Raw genomic sequence first — 23,337 nt, forward strand, 5'->3', positions numbered from 1 at the left:
TGATCTCCAATTTCTCTTCAAGAACCATTTGAAGACAGGAGACCTTAACTTCCAGTAGTTTTTGAGCCTTCCTGATATGAAATATTGATTATACCTACTTGAAGCAGAGACGACGTCACATTGCAGTAAAACAGGCTTTTACTATTGTTTCAGAACAAAGATAAAATCACGGAGCTGACGTCTGACGCAGTTTTGGTCTTCAGTTTCTGACCCTCCAGACTGATCAGGTCCTCCCAGTACTGTGACCAGATCATTTGTCGCTGCCTCTGTGATACGTACAGTTTCAGGCTGCTTTGTGTGCAGCAGGGGTTGGAGACTTTTCTGGTCTCTATTGTCACTTGTCCTTGGAGCGACTGAGGTGATGGCTGTAGAGCTGCTGAGATTGTGTCTGTTAATGAGCTCCATGGGAACAAAAGGAAACTGCAAACAACGGTGCTGATGTTGGCTTTCTGTTGGTAATTTATTCTTTCCATTTTTTTCTCTCCGTCTCCTTTCCCTGGTCAAACAGAGACGGTTGCGTCATCTCCGGAGCATTGCTGCCAGGAACATCGTCAACAGGAATGGTTCTCCACTGCTGGACACTTACTTCACCCTCCACCTCAGTGTAGGAGACCGTATCTCTAGAGGTCAGTGGAAACCCACAAACCCTCCTCCCCTCTAGATGCTGGTTTAAGGCAGCCTTGCACTCTCACTTTGGTTTTGAATTCTGCACTTATCAATGACATTGAATCTCAGCCTTCTTGTAAAAGTGCTGATATTTTTCTTTTAGTAAGGAAATTGTATTCAGCTGTCTTTGAAACAGATTTTTTTTGTGTTTGGTTCTCTCATTAAGGTTTTAAATGTCCAAGCAAAGCAGACATCTAATGAAGCTTGCATAGTGGAAAATGCAAAAGAAAAGCTGAAAATGCAGCGACTTTCACTTTTACTATTGTTTTTGTAAAGGTCAAACGTGTTTATTTGAATTAAATATACAAAATGGATAAATAGATGTAGTTTTCTGCATTTCCAGCTTGTGAAGCACATTTGGGTCCTAAAGCTGGACATCTCATGAATGTTAAAAGTTGGCAAAGCTTATTTCTTCTTCTATGTGGTTGGGTTGTGTGGGGTACTTAAGAGCAGACAGTATGTGACCCCGTTTAAGTGTGTATTTTATTTTATTTTTTATTTAAAACAAGCCGTGCTAATGCTGGATTACAAAATGAGAAATTTTCTGCCATGTTTTACCTCACATCCACATTTTGGTTGGGGTGTGTGTTGGAAGCGGGACTATTAAACACAATTGTTTATTGCTATGGCAAACATTTCCATACCATGGCTCCATAAACAGTATTAGCCTCTGGCCGGTGACCCTCTTTGCAAATCATGCTACAAATTCTGTTATGTACAGAAAAATCCACTTTTCAAATGTTTTTCTTACTTTTATTCTCTCTAAGAGAATTATTACAGGTGTTTACCATCAGCGTATTAGCTAACATGTTTTCAACACTATTATTTTCCCACTGAGTTTTGAGTAGCTTAAAAGTTGAAAGTTTAGACTCACATAAGTATGTTGTTGCAAAAGGGAGAATGCATTTCAGGGCCCTTCTGACACAGTTAGAAGAGCCTCAACCTTTAGTTTGGCATCTCAATATGATATATTAATACAGGTTTTTTATAATAATGATTTAAAAAGCATTTATATTTTAAGGCTAATAAAAATAAGAGGATTTTATTTTTTTAATTTTTGCATATTTATTTCCTGTTTTCCCTTCAGTTTTCTGGGGCGCCTTTGGCGGCCCCCACTTTGAAAAACGCTGGTTTATTGTATGCAAGGTTCCTTTTGTGCATCTGTGTATCCTAACGTAAATGAACAGAGGGCCTTCTTTATGCTCATGTATTATTGCTTTCTGCTCGAGAAACCAAAACACCAGTAAAGGCAATTGTGCTTTTGCAGAGTGCCTGTTTTATTTTGTTTTCCTATATAAAGCATCTACTCAGTGTGGAGGGAGTTGTATTTATGAAAGGATAAAAGATGTCCGTTTATCGCTGTGGGGATTTGGTTTGGTTAAAAATTAATTCAAAATTGTAGCAATTCACAATAATTAGTTGTATTTGACACTAATGATATATAAGGGTCGAGTTGTTTTAGGCGCCTGTTATTAATGCTAATACTGTCTCTTTGCTACCGATGTCTATGGTAGGCCAGATACTAGCATCACCATGAAGCCTAAAAGGGATGCTGTCTCTAAGCTGTCCCCGCCTATGCATGAACGGCCGATCAGGCCAGGCATGAGCTGGTTCTCATGTACACCAAGTCCTGCATAAGAGCTTTCAATGATGAACTAAAGGAATGATTGAAACTCAGCAGGGATGACATGAAGCGTTACGATTGTTGGACATCTCCAATTCTAAAAGGTCTAACTAGTGGTGTCCCGATACCGATACTGATATCTGTATTTGGCCCGATACCGGCATCAAGTACACATACTCGTACTTGTTAAAGTAACCCGATACTTTTAACCGATACCAATTTTCCTCCTGGGCTGGGCTACACTGCAACTCAAAGGCTAGATACCGCTCTATACCAGGTAGTGGTCCAAAGACACCAGGAGGCTGTTTGCGTCCTTCAAAAGAAAAAGGAGAGAAGATAACTGAAGCTCAAACCGAATTCATAGCCTTGATGGTCAGTCGTTTTCAGTGGTCAGTCATATTGTTATTTGTGATTTATAAGTACCAATTTATTAAGTACTCAGTATCAGTACTTGGAATTGGCAAGTATCTAAACTGAAGCACTCGGTCTGGAAAACACTGGTATCGGGACACCCCTAGGTCAAACACCGTTTTGTTCTATTATCAAGTAGCACCACTACTGAAGGAACTGCACTTGGCAAAATCCAGTGATCTGTTCCGCCGTGGCACAACTCCCTCAACCCGTCCGATCTGCTCTAGTGGCAGGAAGTGGTGTGTGTGATGAGGGACGCCACTCTCTGCCGCTGCTACATCGATCGAGGAAGCCAGCTAACCCTTAGGACCTAAACACACCAGAGCTGACCAGGCAGAACATCGGGTCTTATGATGTTCAATTAGAATCCGTTGAAAGTGGCCGCACGGACAAAAATAGACCAGGGTCTACTCTTGATAAAATAAAACATCTCCTTGGGGAAATTTTCAAAGTAAAATCTTCTACTGGCAAAAGGAACAGTATGCAATGTCCGGTAAGGTTGGTCTACAGACAGTTGGCTCAGAAAACCGGGGCTGGTGTGGCTAGTTTCTAGGTCTGTGATTTCTGTGTTTTATCAAAGAGGACCACTTAAAGCTAAAACACACAAACCCCACATGGAAAACTCTGAATTATTCCTTTTTATTTTAGAAAAAGGCCTTTCAGAAATTGAAGCGGCATATGCTGCCTTCAGGGCAAACAAGCTTTTCATGCATTCTTTATAAGAAGACGATATAAGGTAATCGGCCACACATTCCAGAGGTTTTGCTCAGAAAGGAAACGGTGCATTTCCTGGACTGACCTGCAGCTACTTTACAGAGAACATGTGAGAATACGCCGATGTGTTGCACACCTTAATGTTTGTTTACAAGAAACACTGGCTCAATTAGAACCGGAATGGTAACATTAAAAAGTAAAAAAGACGTTTTTTAAAGGTTTGCAGGGTTAAAATACAGGAATAGATGCATGATACTAAAAATAGGGATGCTTTGGACTCACCCTGCTGCTGTCAAGTTTTAGTGAGTATTTTTGACAACTGAACTTTTTTTCTGATTTGACTTTGTAAATTTTCCTGTTGGAGATTACCAAAATGTTTTTAACATTTATTTAGCATTTGTTCAATGTGTCTTCCCTCCCCCACAGATTTTTACAAGAGTGAAGTCATTCGAGACTCACTGGTGAGTACAATTTAACTTCTTTTCCGTTTGCTGGTTTACGTTATGGTCCCAAACATGATGGACATTTTTTGTCCATTTGTGTGTAAGCTCCTTGCATTGTTGCGGCGGAATTACCCGGTCATATTTGTCAGTCAGGGACTTCTCTATTCCATATAAAAAGCTTCTCTCTGACGGCAAAAGACGGTTCTTGCAGCTTTATTAAAAATAACAGAGCTTTATTAAACAGTATAATCATCATAAGAACTGAGGGTGATAAATGCGTCTTATATACAGCATTGTGTCCTAGGCTTTAGGCATCAAGTTATGGAGGGTTAAAGGGGACAATATTAAATAAATACATCTAGCTGTGCAGATGATCAGTCTGTATGGCGTCCTTCTCTTTTCTGAATGAAGGATGCTGGTCTGCATGAAGCACATGAGCAGCCAGAAGCAGAGCAAAGCATCATGGTTAGGTTTAGTGCCCTGTCACGGGCCGACCTTAGCTGGTGTCTGGGCTCACCTCACTGTCCAGTACCCTGGCCTCCTGTCATGTCACAGCCTAACAAGCCTTTCTTGATTTTACTGTCCTTCACTCCCTTGTTGAAGTTTATCTAGGAAACTGTTTCCTGTTGGTCTTCCTCTTCTCAATGTTACCGTTGCTGCCTCTATGCTTCTCTTCGCGATCCGTTTCTATTCTTCCACTTCTCAGAAGTTTTTTTTTATTTTGTTGTGTCTCTCTGCCTTTAGATAAAATGTCCCTGAAACTGTCCCATAGTGGCAGAGGATTGTTTTTCTCTATTGGTAGAAAATCTGGCTGACATAAATAATGTCAAGGCTGTAACCAGTGGCAATGCGGGTACTTTGAAAGCTTGGGACTTCAGCACAAATTCGGGTTAATGTATAGTAGAGCAATGCAGTTGCTCTGCAATGCATCGGCATCACATTTCAAATTCAACAGATGCATTTTTGACCTTTCATTTCTTTACCATGTGCTCACACAAATTGCATTAATGCAAAATTCAATAAAGCAGTTGGTATTTACATCTGATTGGCTCTGTTCAGTCAGGATTATTTCCTTCTGGCTCTGCTTCTTGTTATGTCGGTTGGTGCTACATTTCAGCTGTGTGTGTGTGTGTGTGTGTGTGTGTGTGTGTGTGTGTGTGTGTGTGTGTGTGTGTGTGTTTTTTTTTTTTTATGTCCCAGAACCCAACTTGGCGGAGCCTGGACTTTGGTATGCTCCCAGACCTTCTGGATACGTCAGTGTCTTGCTTTGTGGTGAGGATCTGGGGCGGGCAGAAAGAGCAGTACCAGCTCCTCATTGAATGGAAGGTCAACTTGGATGGCCTCCGATACACAGGACAGCAGGTCAGCAACCTTTTTAAAACAACATTCATACTTAAAGAAGATATGCATGCATTAAGCCTCTCCATTGGATCACCGAAAGAATAACCAATGGCTGTTTTCTCGCCCACATGGCTGTTTGGAAATGCTGCTCTCACTGTGGTCTTCTATAAATGATCCACCAGGGTCCCTGGTACAGTGTCCTGAGTAGCAGCAGGTGCAGCAGGGAGCTAGTGTAGCTGCCAGTCCTCCAGGGTGTTTGCTGTAAGTCAGAGACGTGAGCGCGGCAGAGTTCCTGCCGGGAAGTCCTTCACCCTGAGCTGCGTGCTGATTTCAGCTTGGCTGTTGACATTGTGAAGGCAAACACACACAGTATGGCAAGAAAAACATGGCTTAGTCTTAAAATATAAAGATAATGACTAAAACAAGGACAACCACAAACTTAGACATATTCTGTTCCAATTCTCTGTGATCAACACCAAAGTATTGCATTAATTGTGGAGCGGAAGGAGAATGATGCCTTTTTAGTTGCTATTGTTTTTGAAGTCTGAAAAGTTTGCCGTACATTTGCATCCCTGAGTCAGCACTTTTTAGACAATAACCTCTGCTGGTTGTTTTCTTTATGTATACACGGATTGTAGTTTTAGCCTGTTTCTTTTGGCCAAATAATTCAACCTCACTCAGATCAGATGGAGGGGAACCATCTGTAAACTCCACTTTTCAGCTCTTTCCATAAACTCCAGTCTCTAAGGATCGTCCTGTATTTAGCTCCATTCATCTTCTGATGCCATAGAAGAAAAGCACCCCTACGGCATGATGTCACCACCACAATGTTTTACTATGAGAAAGATGGTGATGGCAAAGTGGGAGACATGTAGTGTTTTTGCATGTTGGATGAAGCCTAATGCTGGTATCATCTGACCAGACCACCTTCCACATGTTGCCCCTTTCCCGTTCCAGGCCTGTGGCAAGCTTTCTTTCAACATTAGTCTCCTCCATAATGGCCAGATTAGTAGAGTATGTGTCAACTAGTTGACACGTTGATCGTTTCTCCCACCTAAGTTGTGGATTGCTGCTACTTTGGGCCTCTTGGCAGCTTTCTGATTAATGCCAGGTCATTTGGACGGCGAAGTCTTGGTAGGTTTGCAGCTTTACCATGCTCTTTGTGAGGTGTATGGACTGTTTTTTTATGACCTAAACTCTTTTTTTTATATATATATATTTGGGGGCATTAGACTAAAGGGCTGAATATAAATGCACTTCAGACGTCTAAGTTTTTTATTTTTTTTTCAAGTAAAATTAGAAATCCATGTAGCTATATATAAATCTTTCCCCACTTCACAGCAATGCACAACGTTTTGTTGATCTCGTAAAATCCAAAAGCCTTTTTCAATTACATCTGACCTAAACTCCAGGAAGATAATAATTATATTTATAGGTTCACAATGAGCCTAACTATAAAACACCTTTTTTATCACTGACACATAGATTTGCTGTATTTGTAGGCTAAATACATAAATCTGTAGAAGTCATTCATCCCTGCACAGATGTGCAACCTACTCAGCCTCTAGTTTCCAGCTGGCCCACCATACAATCATTCATACTGGCTTCAAACGATCTTCCACTTCCAATCTCTGCTTGCAGCTTTACTCTCTGTCTCAGAGGAAGGAGTGCCCATGATTTCCAAGTCCATAAAAGAATAATGTGTATATATATATCTTAAAAGCTTATTTTTCCTTTACATTGAAACCCTTTTAACCAAAGTTTAAAGGTTGACTTGTAGACCTAAAGATGAGCTGTTTTCTCTGTCAGTGCTTTTGAGAGGTGTTGCTAACCCCCCCCACAGAAGCGTGTCTGTTTTTAATGCAGAGCTGTCTGTGGTTCTGTTGCTTTTTCAGAATATACTGAATGGTCCCGATCTCCAAAGTTCATTAGATCTTGGGTTTAAATTATCTTCAGATTGTTCCATTATGTTTTAATTTATACTGGATATAAAATCCTGACATTTCTTGGAAACAGGGTTGCAAATCCTATGTTTTCCACTATAGTTAATCCTACATTCCTACGGTACTGTAAACTTAGTGCAGTAGTAAATCCTACATTTCTGCATTCCTTTCTCGTTTTATATCGCAATAAATCTAATCTTCTTTAATGCGAACAAGACAGTCTTCGGTAGCTCACTGCTTTCTTTTATTCAAGACTTTAAGGAAATTATTTTTGAGGAATGTTTTAGGAAGTAATACACTTTATTTCTGTAAATTACCTTTACAGGACAGATCAAACATGTAATAAATAATTTAAATGATGATGAAAGTTTTTCTCCTTCTTCCTTTCAGACCTTTCAGGTCAGTAGTGCTAAAGTAATTAATAATGATGTTTTGGTACCTTTTACAAGTGGAGTAATGTTGCAGCAATGTTTGATCTTTCCTATTTGTTCAACAGAAAGGTTTTGTGTAATTTGAAGAATTTCAAGTCAGCGTTCTGTTTCTAAATCCTAATGAGTAAAAGCTCTTAGCTCTGTGGTGACTTTAGCACATTGAATGAGAGAAGTAAAAAACTTCAGAACAACCCAATGGTTTTGCCGCTCCTTCGCAGCGGGACTGTATTCAAAGCTCATAAACAGATAACTCAGTTTCATGCACATCCAGATGTCTGTTGGGCTTTGTTCTCTCCGACTTGGTCCCTATATTCAGCCTCTTCCCCCTCGCTTTGCCCACAGATTCGATCCAGATACCCAAATGAGATCATATTTGGACTGAATGATGGCTACTATGCAGCTGACTTTGATCACAAGGTATAACCTGCTGACTGTTTTTCTACTGTTTTGCACAATTATGAACTAGCCGGCCCTAATGCCCATAGTTATGTTTGGACGTAGCGGCGCTTCGACATTAAACATGTGGCTGTTTCAGGATTCGTCAGAGCGGAAGAATTACAGCCTGCTTCAGGTCGACCAGAGTTCAGTCAGGAACTCCTACAGCGTTTTCTCCTTGCTCAGGTAAGAGTCCTCCAGCTTCCATCAAATCATGGCTGGTCAGGGATGATCTTCACTCTTATCAAAGCCATCATCCCAGGGGATCACTCTGTGGTTTTAAACAAAAAAAAAAACTCACTAAAGAATTCCCCCTCTATTGGGCCAAGTTAACCTGGACCCTTTTGCTTGCTTTTCTCATTGTAAGTAACAGGACTGTCGTCCTCAGCTCAATATTTTGTATGTTGAGCGTTTTCTGACCACCAGATGGCGCCAACATGAAAGCTAACAATAGCAAGCCTTGGTAAATGAAGGTTGTCTTGCCTCTCACCTGATATGAGATGACGGAACCTGCATTTACATCATGTTTCCTGCGCTGAATGCAAAGAATGTCAGAGATTAGAACCGCCGTATCGAAATGCTAGCTCCAAAATAGAGACGGAGAGCAGGGTTAAAGTATTTGGGGAACATTACCTGCTACCCACTTCTTTACACCACAAGGAGGCGACAGAGAGAAGCTGACTGAGCTGCTTATGAGAAGGGGGAACCCTGGTACTGTCATTAAGGAGCCTTAAGGAAACCCTGGGATCTGTTGACAAACACAGTTGTGTTGCTCCCCAGCTATATTTAAATGTGGTGACATGTAAACACTGCTTTCTTAATCCCCAGGGCTTCCCCCAAGGGAAACCCTCTGTTAGCTGGAGTCTGATCATATAACGGCATAATCACATCCAGTTTGCTCATGAAAGTGTATATCTGGATGGTTTTATTTAAACACTCGTAAAACACAATCAGGATCCTATCATTATAGGCCGTGGGCCAGAATCTGTACGGTGACTTTTCGTATGAACTGTCAGGGGGCAACTTTCTTGCACCGGGATAAGTTGCTACACATAGCAGTGATCTCAAAACACCAATGTTCCCACGTTTTCACTTGCACATTAAGAAGTTATAGCCGATAAAAAATCTAAACTGTGGCGCTCCGGTCCAAGAGGTCACGTGATTCGATTTTTGCTGCTCAGCCAATCCGATCGCTGTATTGTCAGCTGAGCGAGTTTACCACGTCATCATGGCTGCGCCCGTAAGATGGTTGTTTCTGTTGTGTCTGTTTCCAGACGAAGAAAGCCCAATAATAGCATTTTGTGGCGCCACCTGGCAGAGATCTTGATGGCAAGAAAAAAATAAATAGCCCAGACCATCCATCCATTCATCCATCCATCCATCCATTCATCCATCCATCCATCCATTCATTTTCTAACACGCTTATCCCTGCGTTCGCGAGGTGCCGGTCCCTATCTCCAGCTGTCAATGGGCGAGAGGCGTTGTATAAACTGGACAGGTCACCAGTCCATCGCAGGGCAGAAATAGTCCAGACTTTTGCCCAATTTACTGTGATATCACCAAGACCTGCTGCGCTAGGATAGCACAGGTGTCGTTGTGCCAAACGACTTATCCCCGCCAGAATTTGTATTCCCTGCGCCAAGAGCGCATTCAGCTGGAAGAATGAATCTAGTCAACTCCGCCTCATTTCCAACCTATTAGGCGTGGAAATGAGGATGTTTTACTTTTCTTAACGAAATATAGCAATGGTGTCGTTACATTATCGTTCATCCATCCATCCAGTATAATACGTTATGAGAAAGAAAACGGTCATTTCCAGATGTGTCACGAAAATATTAGCTTTATGTTATTAGATTGTCGAATGTCTGTCTGCTGAAACCAAAATCCACCTTCCTAAGTCCATCACAGCTGTCTGCTGGTTCTCTTTTTTTCTTTTTTGGTAGCTAAACCCGCATGAATAGATTATATAAAGCGGATTTCACGTGTGATCAAATGAACACTGAATAAAGGCACAGCCAAAATTATCAGATTTAATAAGATTTTAATTCAACCAAGAACCTTATCGAGATATTAACCGTATTAAGAAAACGAGATATGTCTCTTTTAAAAATAGAACAACGTATTAGGAGTTTAAAAAAAATAAATTTCATTTTACTAGAATGTGATGTTTAAAATATTTAGACTTCACAAAGCTGGAGGTTAAAACTTTTATTGATTTCAAAAATACAATACAAAATTCTACAAATTCCGAAGGGGATAACTCGTTTGGCACAACGAGTTTATACAACGCGTCTCACCCATTGACAGCTGGAGCTCGGCACCAGCACCTCGCAAACCCAGCGGGGATAAGCCTGTTAGAAAATGGATGGATGGATGGATGGATGGACAGATGGTCTGGGCTATTTATTTTTTTCTTGCCATCAAGATCTCTGCCAGCTGGCGCCAGAAAATGCTATTATTGGGCTTTCTTCATCTGGAAACAAATGCATACAAACATCTTACGAGCGCAGCCATGATGAACTGATGAACGCGCACAGCTGACAATACAGCGATCTGATTGGCTGAGCAGCAAAAATCGAATCACGTGACCTCTTGGACCGGAGCGCCACAGTTTAGATTTTTTATCGGCTATAACTTATTAATGTGCAAGCGAAAACGTGGGAACATTGGTGTTTTGAGATCACTGCTATGTGTAGCAACTTATCCTGGTGGAAGAAAGTTGCCCCCTGACAGTTCATACGAAACTTCTTAAGGAAGCGTCCTACAGATTCTGGCCCACGGCCTATTAGGCGAACTGTGAAAGCTTCCACAAACATTTTCCCCCTTTAGGGGGGTCGGATATGCGTCACAGAACTTTGTAGTATCAAGGAAAATCGGATAATGCCAAAGCCTGCTGAACCTTAGCAGTGCTCCTTTATTATGGAAGTGGTCATGGTTTATGTTTGTATCAGCCGAGACCAGTGCCTCCCTAGGAGCCTGCAGAAGGGGGAAAAAAAGCTCAGTTTTAGTCATAACTTTTCTGACCTCTGCTCTTACGTTTTCTATTATTGCAGCCTTTATTCACATCCTCTTCCTTGTATCCATGCCCTGTGGGACTCTACGAAGTTTAACACGCTTATACAGAACTCCCTTTTCCATCACACCGCGCTGCCTGCAGCTCCTCACCCCCGTCACAGGTTTAACTTGGCTTAATGTACTCTCATACACATGGGCTTTGATTATGTACAGTCGAATGATTAATTAGATATTGTACACTCCAACAGGAATAACTCCATCGCCTGAGCTGCAGAACTGCAGGTTCTTAGTTTCTGACTCTTAGTGCTCCTCATTCAAAGTACATTAAAGTTCTCTACTCTGATGTACAGAACCTTTTCACCTATTTTCACGCTACAACCATATATTATATGTATATATGATTTTCATTATTTTCATTATTCCTTGCAAATAGAAATCTGCTACCTTTGCACATGGACACTTTTGGCCCATTCTTGCAGAATTGCTCAACCTCAATCACGTTGGATTTAGCATTTTATTTCAAGGCTTGCAACAGATTCTCAGTAGAATTTAGCTCTGGGCTTGGACTGGGTCATTCTAACATGAATATGCTGTGGTATTATGGAATACAATTGTATGGTTTGGAGCAGGGGTCACCAACATGGTGCCCGCGAGCAGCAAGTAACCCTTGAGGACCACAGGTGGAGCCCACGAGCCAGTTCTAAAAAAAACACCAAAACTTTTATTTTATTCCATTACTCTTCCGGTTTAATCACAATTCCATTTATATACATTTAAAAATGACAGTCTCTCTAAGAAAGCATGAAAAATGTGTTTTATTTTACATAAAGTTAAGGTGAACTCTGACTCTTCTAGTTCAAATGTCAGTACTGGTAGATCTTTGTATGACACACCAGTGAAGTAGCTCTCACTTTCATAAAGGTTGGTGAGCCCTGGTTTAGAGTCTAAACCAGTTCATTGTAGTCCTGGTAAAGGCTGCACAAAATTAGAAAAACATGGTCTTGCCCACATTATTGATAAAAATACCAATGGTTAAAGCTGTGATAAATAAATGTTCTGCTGATTCCTTTGTTTCTCATTTGTGTTTCCTACATCTTTTCCTAGCATCATTGCTGCTGCAATACATGTTAGTTATGGACATCTACTGCAGGATGACTCCATCCAACAGGCTGCCTTTTTCAACTGTCATTCAAAGTGCTAATTTATGTGTGATGTGGGATAAATTAGCCAGCAATCAATGCATTCAGAACCATGATAATGCCCTGGTATCTACATTAGATATTATGTGTTGCTGCAGTCCATGCTGTATGTTTAGGGTCGTTGTCCTGCTGGAAGGGTTTATTCCAGGATTGCACTTTCTTTAGTTCCTTCCTTGTTCCCATCAACTCTGACTAGCTTCCCTTTCACTACAAGAGCAGCATCCCCACAGCTTGTCACACTGGAGATGGAGTGTTCAGGGCAATGTGTTTTTCACCACACATAATGTTTGGCACATTGGCAACAGAGTAACGTTTTGGTCTCATCTGATAGGCCACCTTCTACGTGTTTGCTGTGTCCCCTCCATGGCTTGCATCAAACTGCAAATGGGGCTTCTTCTGGCTTTATTTCAATAAGTTCCTCTCTTTGCCACTCTTCAATAAAGACCAAATGTGTGGATCACCTGGCTAATGGCCATCTTGCCCACATACTATCCCATTTGAGCTGTGGTCCTCTGCAGTTCCTCCAGAGTTGCCATGGCCGCCCTATCCACTTCTCTCATTAATGTTCTCCTTGCTCAGCCTACCCGTTAAGATGAATTTCCATGTCTTGGTCGGTTTGTAGCTACGCTGTACTCTTTCCATGTTCACGTGATGGATTGAGCAGTCCTCCTTGCCATGTTCTCTGAACCTCTCCACGACTTAAAAAAATATTTTCCCCTTCTCCATCCTGCAAGTATGTTTCTTAGAGCCGTCAGGAACAGTGATGTTTGTCTACAGGGAAACACGTGCATTTTTGGATTTTGCTCATTGTTCAAGTGCAAATAGGTCTTTCTCAGAACAGCTTTTTACTGGAAAACAATGAAGCCTTACTTCAGTAAAAAAGCGGCACTTTTGAAAAACGTCAGTCATTTGTCAGCAGATTCAGCCTGCTTTTCAGCATGAACCCACTTGTTGACACCCTTCGCTTGTGTGAGTAACGCGGCGATGTGGGCTTGTGAGCACAACCCGTCTCAGATGGCCAGATGAAGAGAAGAGCGAACATATCATCAATCAGCCAGCTTTGTCTCCCTCACACAGGCTGAGGTGAAGGGCAAACTGCTTCCTACGCAGAGATGGGCCCCTGTGTGGGTAGAGTAAAAAGCTAAAGCAGACGGTGACGAAGATGATCCAGCTGCTCAACAAAGCATTTTTTTTGGCTCGCTTTATTAAAGCTTGCTGTTTAAACAGTAAGAGGAGGGAAGTCCTGTTTGGGCTGGTGAAAGATATTATGGGCCCACATCATCAAGCTGCATATTTGACTGGTTGAATATTAACCCGACAGCTTGACAGTTGGGAACTGTTTCAGTTTAAAACATCTCAAAGTCGTCCTTTGTAGCATGTTTGCAGGAATGGCAGACTAAAGTGCCATTCGAGTGGAAATCCTTGAGATATACTCACAGCTCTTTGAAGGTTAAGTGTTATGTACTCACTCGCAGACACTGAGTAGTCTTTCAAATGACAACAAAACCCTTGTGTATGCTCAGTATTAAAACACTGGCCCCAGTGACACATGGGAAACATCATTCTTGAGGTACAACTTATACGGTTCAGTGCAGTGCCTCAAACTCCTGGACCCTTAGGGGGGAAACTTTCTTTTCTTCTCCTGTGATTAAACCCATATGCACCCCGTGATGCCTTATTCTCTATCTGAAGTATGCATTTATGTACAGTGTGTCTCCACAGAAGCAGTGTGCCGTAATGACAAAGCTCTATGGGAGGTCCTGGACCTCCTGAGACTGTTAGATAATGTTTTCCTTCAGACAGGTCTACTCGCCCGTTGGTCTGAGCTGCAGAATGCTGTGAAGATTCTCCTTTAGGTGGGTCGCTGGATCTGAGTCAATGGATGACCCGAGGGTCTCCACAGACTGCCTGAGCTTAAAGTTCCATGTTTCAGCCAATTGTGGAGAAGGTAAACTGACTTGTGGAAGTATCTATCTAATCTTAAAGTGAGGGGGCAAGTGGATCGTATCTAGATTACAATTAAGTCTGTAGTTATTCATCGATATCTAGCTTGTCTTGACCTAAATTAGCTGATTACAATCTAGACTAGGTTTTTATTATTTTTACCTGTAGCTATAAACAGGATTACTTCTTTGGAAAACCAAAAATAATGTACTTAGATTTTTGTAGAGCTATCTAAGCAACTTGATTGTGTAGATCACGGTCCTCCCTTGCAAAGTTTGCTATATACAAGCGTTAGTGACCCTGCATACCTAACTTGGATGGTAGTTTGTCTACAGATGACTGCAAGTATGCAGTTTTACAACTGAATGTAAGTATTCCTCAAGGGTTAGTTCTGGTACCAGTTTCTTTTTTTTTTTTTTTGTCATAAAAATAGTTAACGGGTCGGTTCGGATGCAGCTATGGCTAACCTTTTATACTGATGATGCAATTATTTATACAGGTTTGCCAATATGGGAATAATTTATATCCATCTAGCTCTCCATCTATCTGTCTGTCTGTCTATACAAGATAGTTCAAGGTGTTTTTTGATTGGAAGAAATAAATTAACATAGATGGTTAAAAAACTTGATTCATCAAGAAAACAAACAAAACATCACAAAAGCATAAACCTAAGTGTGAGAGAAGCATTATGATAAGCTAATAAAAATCTAGATCAGAGTATTTTTGGACCTTATGGGTAAGTTGTAGTAAACTGTAACATTTCCAGTCCTGATTTAAAGTTCTTCATTGAGAGCAAAGTGGAACCAAAGTCAAATTCCTTCTTTTTTTTTATGTGTCCTGTCTGGCAGTGTAGCATTAATAATTTATGTCTTGATGCCAAAGAGAGCCCAACAGATTTACTCTCACAAGTGGAGCATTACTGCTTTCACCACAGTGATCTGTTTGATTTATATCTGTTTTATATTTGAGCTAATAAACAGCAAATCAAAAATCTTGATGTATCACATATTTTCTGTTGTGCGTCTAGTCAGGGCTCATCTAAGGGATTATGTTTGATCTGTTTTGAGATGTATGATAGCCTATTTGCTAAGAAGTAGTGATGGAAGTTAGGCAAATGTAGCCACCCTCTATCTTTAGACTTCTGTAGCGTCTTAAAGGTGATCCGAGGTGGGGGGGAGGTTCCATAACGGAAATTGGTAGCGATTTCCATCTGCCAATATCCTCTTGTATCTTCTTTAAAAGAGCCAATTTAGGTGACACAGTAATGCCTAAATATTTAATATTCCCTGACTGTAGTTGTAAATCTAGGGTTTTTTGTAAAGAGCAGGTAACTGGCAGTACTATAGATTTTGACCAATTTTTGGAATAATCTGAAACTCTTGAGAAAGATTCTAGTAATCTAATTAGCTGCAGGGCAGTCAAACTTTTTTAAAGTAGCAGGCCGCACACTATCAAGTAGGAGGGTGCACTTATGCTGGTGCCCGAGCCCCGGAGGGGAGAATTTTGAAAAATAGACTCTCCCTGATATATTTTGGAAGCTTTCAAGACAGGTGATTATTTAAACAATAGAGTCAGAGTGCATGTTTCAAATTCAATAAAAGGCAAAAAATGTGAATGATCAATTCTTCAAAAACATTTCTTTTTTATCATTATTCTTAAAACATTATTTTTTCACATGATGTTATCATCATGTTTTAACAAGGTAAGGTAATCTCCATTTGCATAAAAGTTGTTTAATTTGAATTACTAGCACCACATAAAACAGATCAGATTAGGTGAGGTCTATTCATCTTATTATTATTATTATTCACAGTTCTGTTCTAAAAATGATCGTAACATTTCTTCACGAACAAAGTCGAATTTTTATGATAAAAATACAGGGATGGAATTTGAAATTGAATTTACATGTTGAATTTATTTCAGTCATATTGCTCTATCGAAATCTCTTATCTCAGTTTAATTTCACTTGCGCTCATCACACACATACGATATATCATCGGCGAGGATTCTAGAGACGAACACAAAATGCATCCCCTGAAACAGTTTGATAATTTGCTGCTGTAATATTATATTTTATTATATGTAATATTATAGATTTTTCAGAATAAAAAGCTAACAGATGTGCATAATCAAAAAATATCAGAAATACAATTATAGAGCATTCAGTATTGTAAGAAAGCCCACGCTGTTTCTGGATAAATACATTATTGTATGAGTTAAGTTCTATTCCGTTTTATGCCTCTTTCCTTGTAAGTTTGAAATGTCCCATGCTCCTGAATGCACCATAGCTTTCTGACGCTCGTGAATGCATCACACTGGTCTATGAACGCGGTGCTGTGCACGTTGGATCTTCCGCTTAAAAAGCTTTGCAGTTTCAAAACTCACGTCGGCTCTCACGGTTTTATTGCACTTTTCGGCATAACACCGGTCTGTGTTTTGATCTAAAAAGTAGCATCTCGGTTGGAACAAGGAACCCAATCACTCGTTAATGTTGCTCTCAGTGGAGACAGATGCTAAGGTGATTTTTGGGATGTATAATCGGGGAAAAGTAGGCGGCGGCAGGAGCTGCTATAGACGGCGATTTGCCGCCATTGACCGGCTACTTTTGACTGCCCTGTAGCTGAGAGAGAGGTGTTTGAGTGATGGTGGAGATAAAGCAATACAGAATCCACATAAAGACAAATGATATGCTCTATGTTCATGCATTTTATACCTTTATCATCTTTAGTTTGTCTAATTGTTGCTGGTAGTGGTTCAATAAAACAGCAAACAATGAGGGAGAAAGCGGGCATCCTTGCTTAGTGCTTGTTAGTGCCCTAACCCTAACTGGAGACAATCCCTGTTGTCAGCGGTGAATCCAGGGTCATTGTTTGACTATCTGATCATTTAGGAAGTGTTATTTTATTCAGTAATTGATAAATGTCATTATCTGATGGGTTTAATTGGGATGTGTATAAAGTTTTGCAGAAATCTAGGAAGGTATTTTTTATACTTTCTGGATCATATAATGTATTACCAGTTGAGTCTGTAGCTGCAAATATAGTTCTTTATTTATTTTTAGCTGATTAGCTAAGAAGCTTCCTGACTTATTGCCATGTTGGAGGTTTTTTATTTGAAGTCTTTGTAATAAAAGTTTATTTTGCCTTTCAATATATTCATTTAATTTTAATTTAGCTTTACGGATTTTACCCAGCTTTCCCTCTTCCTGAGAGGCTTCTAATAACTTGGTGGTTTCTTTTAATTCTTTAAGCTTTTTCTTTTCTATCTTCTTTTTATGCGATGAGAATGCAATTATTTTATCTCTCATCACTGCTTTCCCTGACGCCCAAAGGGTAGATGCTGGTAGGTCATTGTAAGTCAAGTTCCTTCTTTGTGTGCACAAACTTGGCGAATAAAGCTGATTTTGATTTAAAAAAAAAGCCAAAACTTTCTGCACGTCTCAAGCTGCTGTACAGTTGGTCTCAGAGTTGATCATAGGAAATACAGGCTGCCTCCCCTTGTTTAGTTCTGGAACACTGAATGATGAAGTCTCTAATAATGTAAAGCTGCCTACGTATGTCCATACATGACCAGCAACTCTGAAATGTATTCAGACCTAAGACAGTGTAGTGGTGGAACAACCTACTACTCATCTCTTCCTCTGGATTTTGTCATCAACAAAAATCTGCAAAGTCATTGTAGAACTTGTCTGATTAGAGTTCAGGAGGGAAAAGGGTTGTCAAAATATTTAATATTTTGATACAATGATACTTTTATTTTTTATTCAAAGACATACATTTACATCACAATCACTACAAACCTTTTAAGGAAAAGAAAAATCTATTCAAACGAACCTGGCCCTCTTTATAACAGTAATTACCCACCTTGTTAAATCATGAATTTACTGTGGTTAACCTTCCTTTGGTTCAGTTTTGTAAGGCCAACCCAGGCCTGATGACTGCCTGACCTGTGCAATCAAGAAACTTATTTGAATGTAATCCGTTCAACAATATGAAGCAGGCTAAAAGATCTCAAAAAGCAATACATTGTACTTAAGATACATAAATTCAAGAACAGATTTAGAACGAGGTCATTGACATAAATCAGTTTGAAAAGGGTTACTAAGCTGTGGCTAAAGCTTTGTGTATAATTGTCCACAAATGGAGAAAAAATGGGACAGAAGTGAACTATTCCAGGAGTGGTTGACCAACTAAAACTCCAAGACTGTATTGACGGCTCATCCAGGTGGTCAAAGAAAAACCCAGAACAGCTAAAACTCTGCTGGCCTCATTTGCCAATGTTAAGCTCAAAGTTTGTGATTCAGCAATCAGAGAGGGAGAATTGGGAAAAACAAATATTACTCATGTTAATCATACCCATTTAAAATGGGCGTCTTCATACATTTAATACTTCTTTCGTAGGAAATTATTCTTGAAACAGAAACTATACTTTAAAACTTCTATTCTAACCAAGCCAACGATATATTACATATATCAGTACAAGGTTTTATTAACAGGTTTTGACATGGAAAAGGGATACGGAAGAGTGGGCAAGTCCCGAATGCTGGTCACATGAGTCTTTATAGAGGCCAAGTTCCTCCTCCCTGCTCCTCCCATTGTCAGTAGAAACTGGGCACCACTCTGTCAGACCGTGAATAGGATGGAGCCCAAGTTTATCCATGTCTACGTGCTGCCCCTAGATAACTGACCATTTCCTTTTGTCCATATCTATGTATGACACATCTGTGATATCCACAATGTCTGTGATTCCTTTAAACAGCTCCAACAACTTGTAGCTTCATGTAATATCTAACAAAGTAAAAATAAAACGTCTGACAATACAGTCAGTTTTACAGCCAACATTGATCTCAATTTATCGATGTGATGATAGCTCAAAATTCTTATCATGACAAGAAATGTATCATAAAAGTACAGGAGACTATAAATGCCTACCCCTACCACGAGAGAGTTTAAATACCAAAAGCACTGCCGACCAAAAGGACTATAAAGGACCATGTCATTTTGGTCCAAACATCTAAATGATCCGAAGCACTTCTATGTGTGTGTCTCGTCACATGGGGTAAAACTGACACGTCATTTCAGTGAAGAGCATCAAACCAACAGTCAAATATGGAGGTGCTAGTAGTGTGATCGTCTGGAGTGGCCTTGCTTATTCAGGACTTGTTCTCATTGCTGGAACCATCAGTTCTTTTTTGTATGAAGGAAGTTTTATTTTTAAACAAATTAGAATTGTTCAGAGGAGAAAAAAGTATTTTTCACAAGACAACGAGCATACTGTTGGGTTTGCCAGAATTCAGGTTCATCCAAAAAAGTAAATGTTCTCTTTTGGCCGCATAAATCCATTTCCGGAGTCTATTCTGTCTTCAGTGTATTTATGAGCAAATATATTTTGCCAGCTAGAAGTGGAGCCCAGACTACCTTCCTGATGACAGTCTCTGAACAGGTGTAGTATAAATAACATATCCACCCTCAGCTAAGCAGCTCTGATTTGGCACTTTTTTTTTTCTTGCTTGCTCCTGTGTACCGGAAACTCTCCAGCAGATCCCTCCCTGGGATGTTCTATTAGATAGTCCGGTGTGTTTTTCATATAAGGCCTGATGACAGAAAAATGAGGTTCTTTGTCACGTTGAAGCAGCTGCAGATCTCTGGGGTTTTCTTCAAAATATGTTTTGAGACTTTCTGAGTGGAGCAACTCTTGTTTTAACTCAGTCTGGCTTCCCTCACAGCCTGCTTTTTCCCTGCATGCATTGCATCCCTGCACCTGTACCTGAACGATTCAATCTCCTCCATCTTAAACTCATAAGGTTTGAGAGCAGACTCTGCATTATTGTTACTAAGGGCGTCCTCCACCTCTGCCAGCACATTAAGTTCTGTGTGAGAGATGAAAGACGGGGCGGTGGCTGGGTTGTCAGTTCTCGATGTTCTTCCAACTTGATGAAAGTAGGAATCCACTGATGTTGGAAAATCAAAGCTAATGACGTTGGCCACATTTTGGAAGTCCACTCCCTTTGAGACGCCATACTCCTTAACTTTAGCCTTTGTTCCATTTTCTGTGCTCTTTTTCTTCTTTTCTTCCTCTAAAGAAGATGTGGCAGGTTCAGCCAAGCTCTGCTCATCTGTGGTGATGATGATGTGATAAATTCCATGGTTAAAATGACTGATGATGTGATACCTGGATTGGATGGGCAAGTCAGAGTTTAGGACACAAACGGAATGCCAAATTCTTCCAGAAACAGTTTAAGTATGTAGCTCAAGTCTACCACTCCCACAAACAGCGTTTGCCACTGGACCTGCTGCAGCTCCAGCAGCATGTATATGAGCAGGAATGTGTCCTCCTCACATTTGATGGTGTAGTACTGGGAGCTGAGAGCCCTGAATCTTCAGGCTCACCAGGTTGTGCAGCAGAGCTCCATTAAGGCCTGGACATCATTGTTGAAAGTAGCCAACATGAGGATCGACTGGTAGATCTTTGGGACAAGAAATTCGTCAGATCTGACTCAAAGGAGAAGACCAAGTCATTTTCATCCACAACCAGCATCTCCAGGGAAGAGTGGATGGCCAGGTTCTGTGCTTTGAAGTGAGCAAGAACAAGGCACTGTTCCTACAACCACATCTGGCTTCTCCATTGAAGTGGGTCTCTGTGTTGACACATCAGCTTTGTCAGAGATGTCGGCCAATGGTACATCTGTTGAACAGTACACCGTCAACTGTTTCATCATGGTCTGAACCTACTGATCCTGCTCTTTGGTTGTTACCAGGATGAGAGCTCTCATGTCCGGCTCATGCACACTCTTGAGACTAGAATGTGCTGTATAGACATAGGATGCAATCTTTCTGATCTGGTCCCTGCTTGAGCCTGAAGCTCCTTTCCCTTAAGATGAATGGCCTTCTCTTGGATTAGGGTGGGCTGAGACTAACCCAGATCAGCAACCACCTTTGACCAATGGTCGTCTAATTTAATTTCATGAAATCAGATTTTTTTGAGGTGGCCATTCATATTACTATTAAATGTGACTGGTATCATATTGCTGTCTGAACGGCTCAAGATCACAAAGCGACCCGCATGCATAGATAACCGAAGGAGACGCCACACTACAGCACGATGTATATGGATTTCTAGAAGGGTTCAATACAGTTACTTTTAAAAAGAAACCTCGGAAAAAAACCTGTGGATACCGGCCAGCATCTTTCCTTGTTAATAGAAAACTGTTTAGCAATTGGAGCCTACAATATCAAGACCACATCATAGCAAGGTAAGAAGAAAGCAGTACACCCACTAAAAATGGTATTTTATGGAGCGCTAACTGCTACTGTTGTGTGTGGTTGTGTGGTTGGAGACAGAGAAAATAGATGGATAGAATGCAAGATGAGCGCTCAGACTGTGGAAGTTTCGAAAAATATCTGATACCTATCCAAATTAATACCACATATGGAAGTGGCACAAATCAGATTTTTTTTTTTTGGGGGGGGGGTTAAAAAAGTTGGATTGGGTCGTTCACACTGCCAATAAAAAGACTGATATGGGTCAGGCATGGGCAAAAAGATCAGTTTTGGATCGTATGCCCCTGCAGTGTGAACGTAGCCTTAGTTCCATTGAGAGGAACTCTTGAGTGCCTAAGCAGAGATTTTGGACAAATGCATGCTCCCAAAATCTTTGGGTCCAGTTTGGAGATGGCCTCTTCCTCCTTCATCATGCATAAAACAAGGTTCATAAAGACACAAAGGACAAAGTTGGGTGTGGATGATCTTAACTAACCTGCACAGACTCCTGACCTCAACCTGAACACCTTTGGGATGAATGAACACGGAGACTAGGACGGAGTGTCTGACCTCACTAATGCGCTTCTAAAACAATGGTCAAAAATTCCCATAAACACACTCCAGAACTTTGTGGACACCCTTTCCAGAGGAGTTGACGACTTTTGGCAATATAGTGTACATTACTAAACCCACGATGAAGGTACAGAGGTTTTCTCTGTAAACCTGCCTTCAGTCAAGCTCATAATGGTGCTTAGTACGAGATGAACAGCCAGCCAGGAAACCTGTAAAGTCATGCAGATGATTAATTCTTCATTAACTAATTTGGTTCTGTGATTGTGTATGCATGGGGGTAGAAGGAGCACGGGTTGTTTCAGTTCTCTTTTACCTAGGAGGATACTAAATTTGGCACTGTTTTTAGTATTTTGAGGTAACCTTTTTTAAGCAACTGGTTTTAATGAAGTGTTTTTGTTGAATAGCGGGGGTTTTTATTATAAGGAATGGTTTATTTATTTATTTATTTATTTATTTATGTGAAGTTACAAATGAGTGCTATGTGCAGTAAAACCCTCAGTTCAAAGCAAATTTCTCCTTAGGGGGGCAATTAAAGATAATTTGACTTCATATTAGGTTTTTCAGATTGTTCCTAGTCCTAAGTACAGAATGAAGCAAAACCGTTTGTCAAACATGTGTAGAATGAGCTCCAGAACGTATAATGTAACTCGGATAATTTACTCATAGAAATTTAAAACAACCTTTAAAAACAAGTTTAGTAGAACATTGTGACATTTTTATGAGGATTTTTTTTTCTTTACATAATCTGTATTTTTTGGTGTTTTAGAGATTGTTTGTTTTACGATTAGTGTTTATCCAGTCTTTGTGTTTATGTATGACGTTTTTACCGTTTATCTTGACAATGACTGCCTGGTAGATAAATTTTCTCTCAAAGGGACTTCCTGGTTTAAGAAACTAAAGTAAAACAACAATAGTAACTTTTTTGCTATTTTGAGATGGTAAAAGGCTTCCACACATTACTCATCAAGGCTTATCTGGGATTACCTCACTGCATGACCCCTTTCTGACGCTTTTGAGACTAAACACGTCTTTCTTCTGGATCTTTTCTAGGTGCTTGTTTCTTTGTTGTATCGTAAACATGGCCTTTAGCAAGTTAGCAAAGCCCCAAGCAGCAGCCCGGAGGACGACATATAGGCCGGTCAAAGAAACTTCTCCCCAGCCATCTTATCTTCCGTTCCTTTTAAATGGAGACAATGGGGAGCTGAAAGTGGTTGGATGTGTTGACATTCTTCTGTGATGAGATAAAAGGTGGAATTTAGAAATGTTGTTTATTTTGATTAGGTGTTGTTTTGTTTTGTTACCGGTTGAGGTGTTAAGAGGGGTGTTACCCCTACTTTGT

At 40.4% G+C, this 23,337-nt stretch overlaps 1 protein-coding gene and 1 pseudogene across 1 annotated transcript in view; one reads left to right on the top strand and one right to left on the bottom strand.

The window, feature by feature from the left end:
• uvrag (UV radiation resistance associated gene) overlaps positions 1-23,337 on the top strand; it is a 141,164-nt gene that overhangs the window by 4,763 nt on the left and 113,064 nt on the right. Inside the window, exons 2-6 of the mRNA XM_036143453.1 lie at positions 509-626; positions 3,842-3,876; positions 5,059-5,220; positions 7,916-7,990; positions 8,109-8,194. Coding sequence (XP_035999346.1) covers positions 509-626; positions 3,842-3,876; positions 5,059-5,220; positions 7,916-7,990; positions 8,109-8,194 — 476 coding nt within the window. The remainder of the gene's footprint in view (positions 1-508; positions 627-3,841; positions 3,877-5,058; positions 5,221-7,915; positions 7,991-8,108; positions 8,195-23,337) is intronic.
• On the bottom strand, positions 19,094-21,132 carry LOC110368688 (annotated as a pseudogene).

The sequence above is a fragment of the Fundulus heteroclitus genome, chromosome 11 (genome assembly GCF_011125445.2).
Source record: "Fundulus heteroclitus isolate FHET01 chromosome 11, MU-UCD_Fhet_4.1, whole genome shotgun sequence".
NCBI classification, from domain to species: Eukaryota; Metazoa; Chordata; class Actinopteri; order Cyprinodontiformes; family Fundulidae; genus Fundulus; species Fundulus heteroclitus.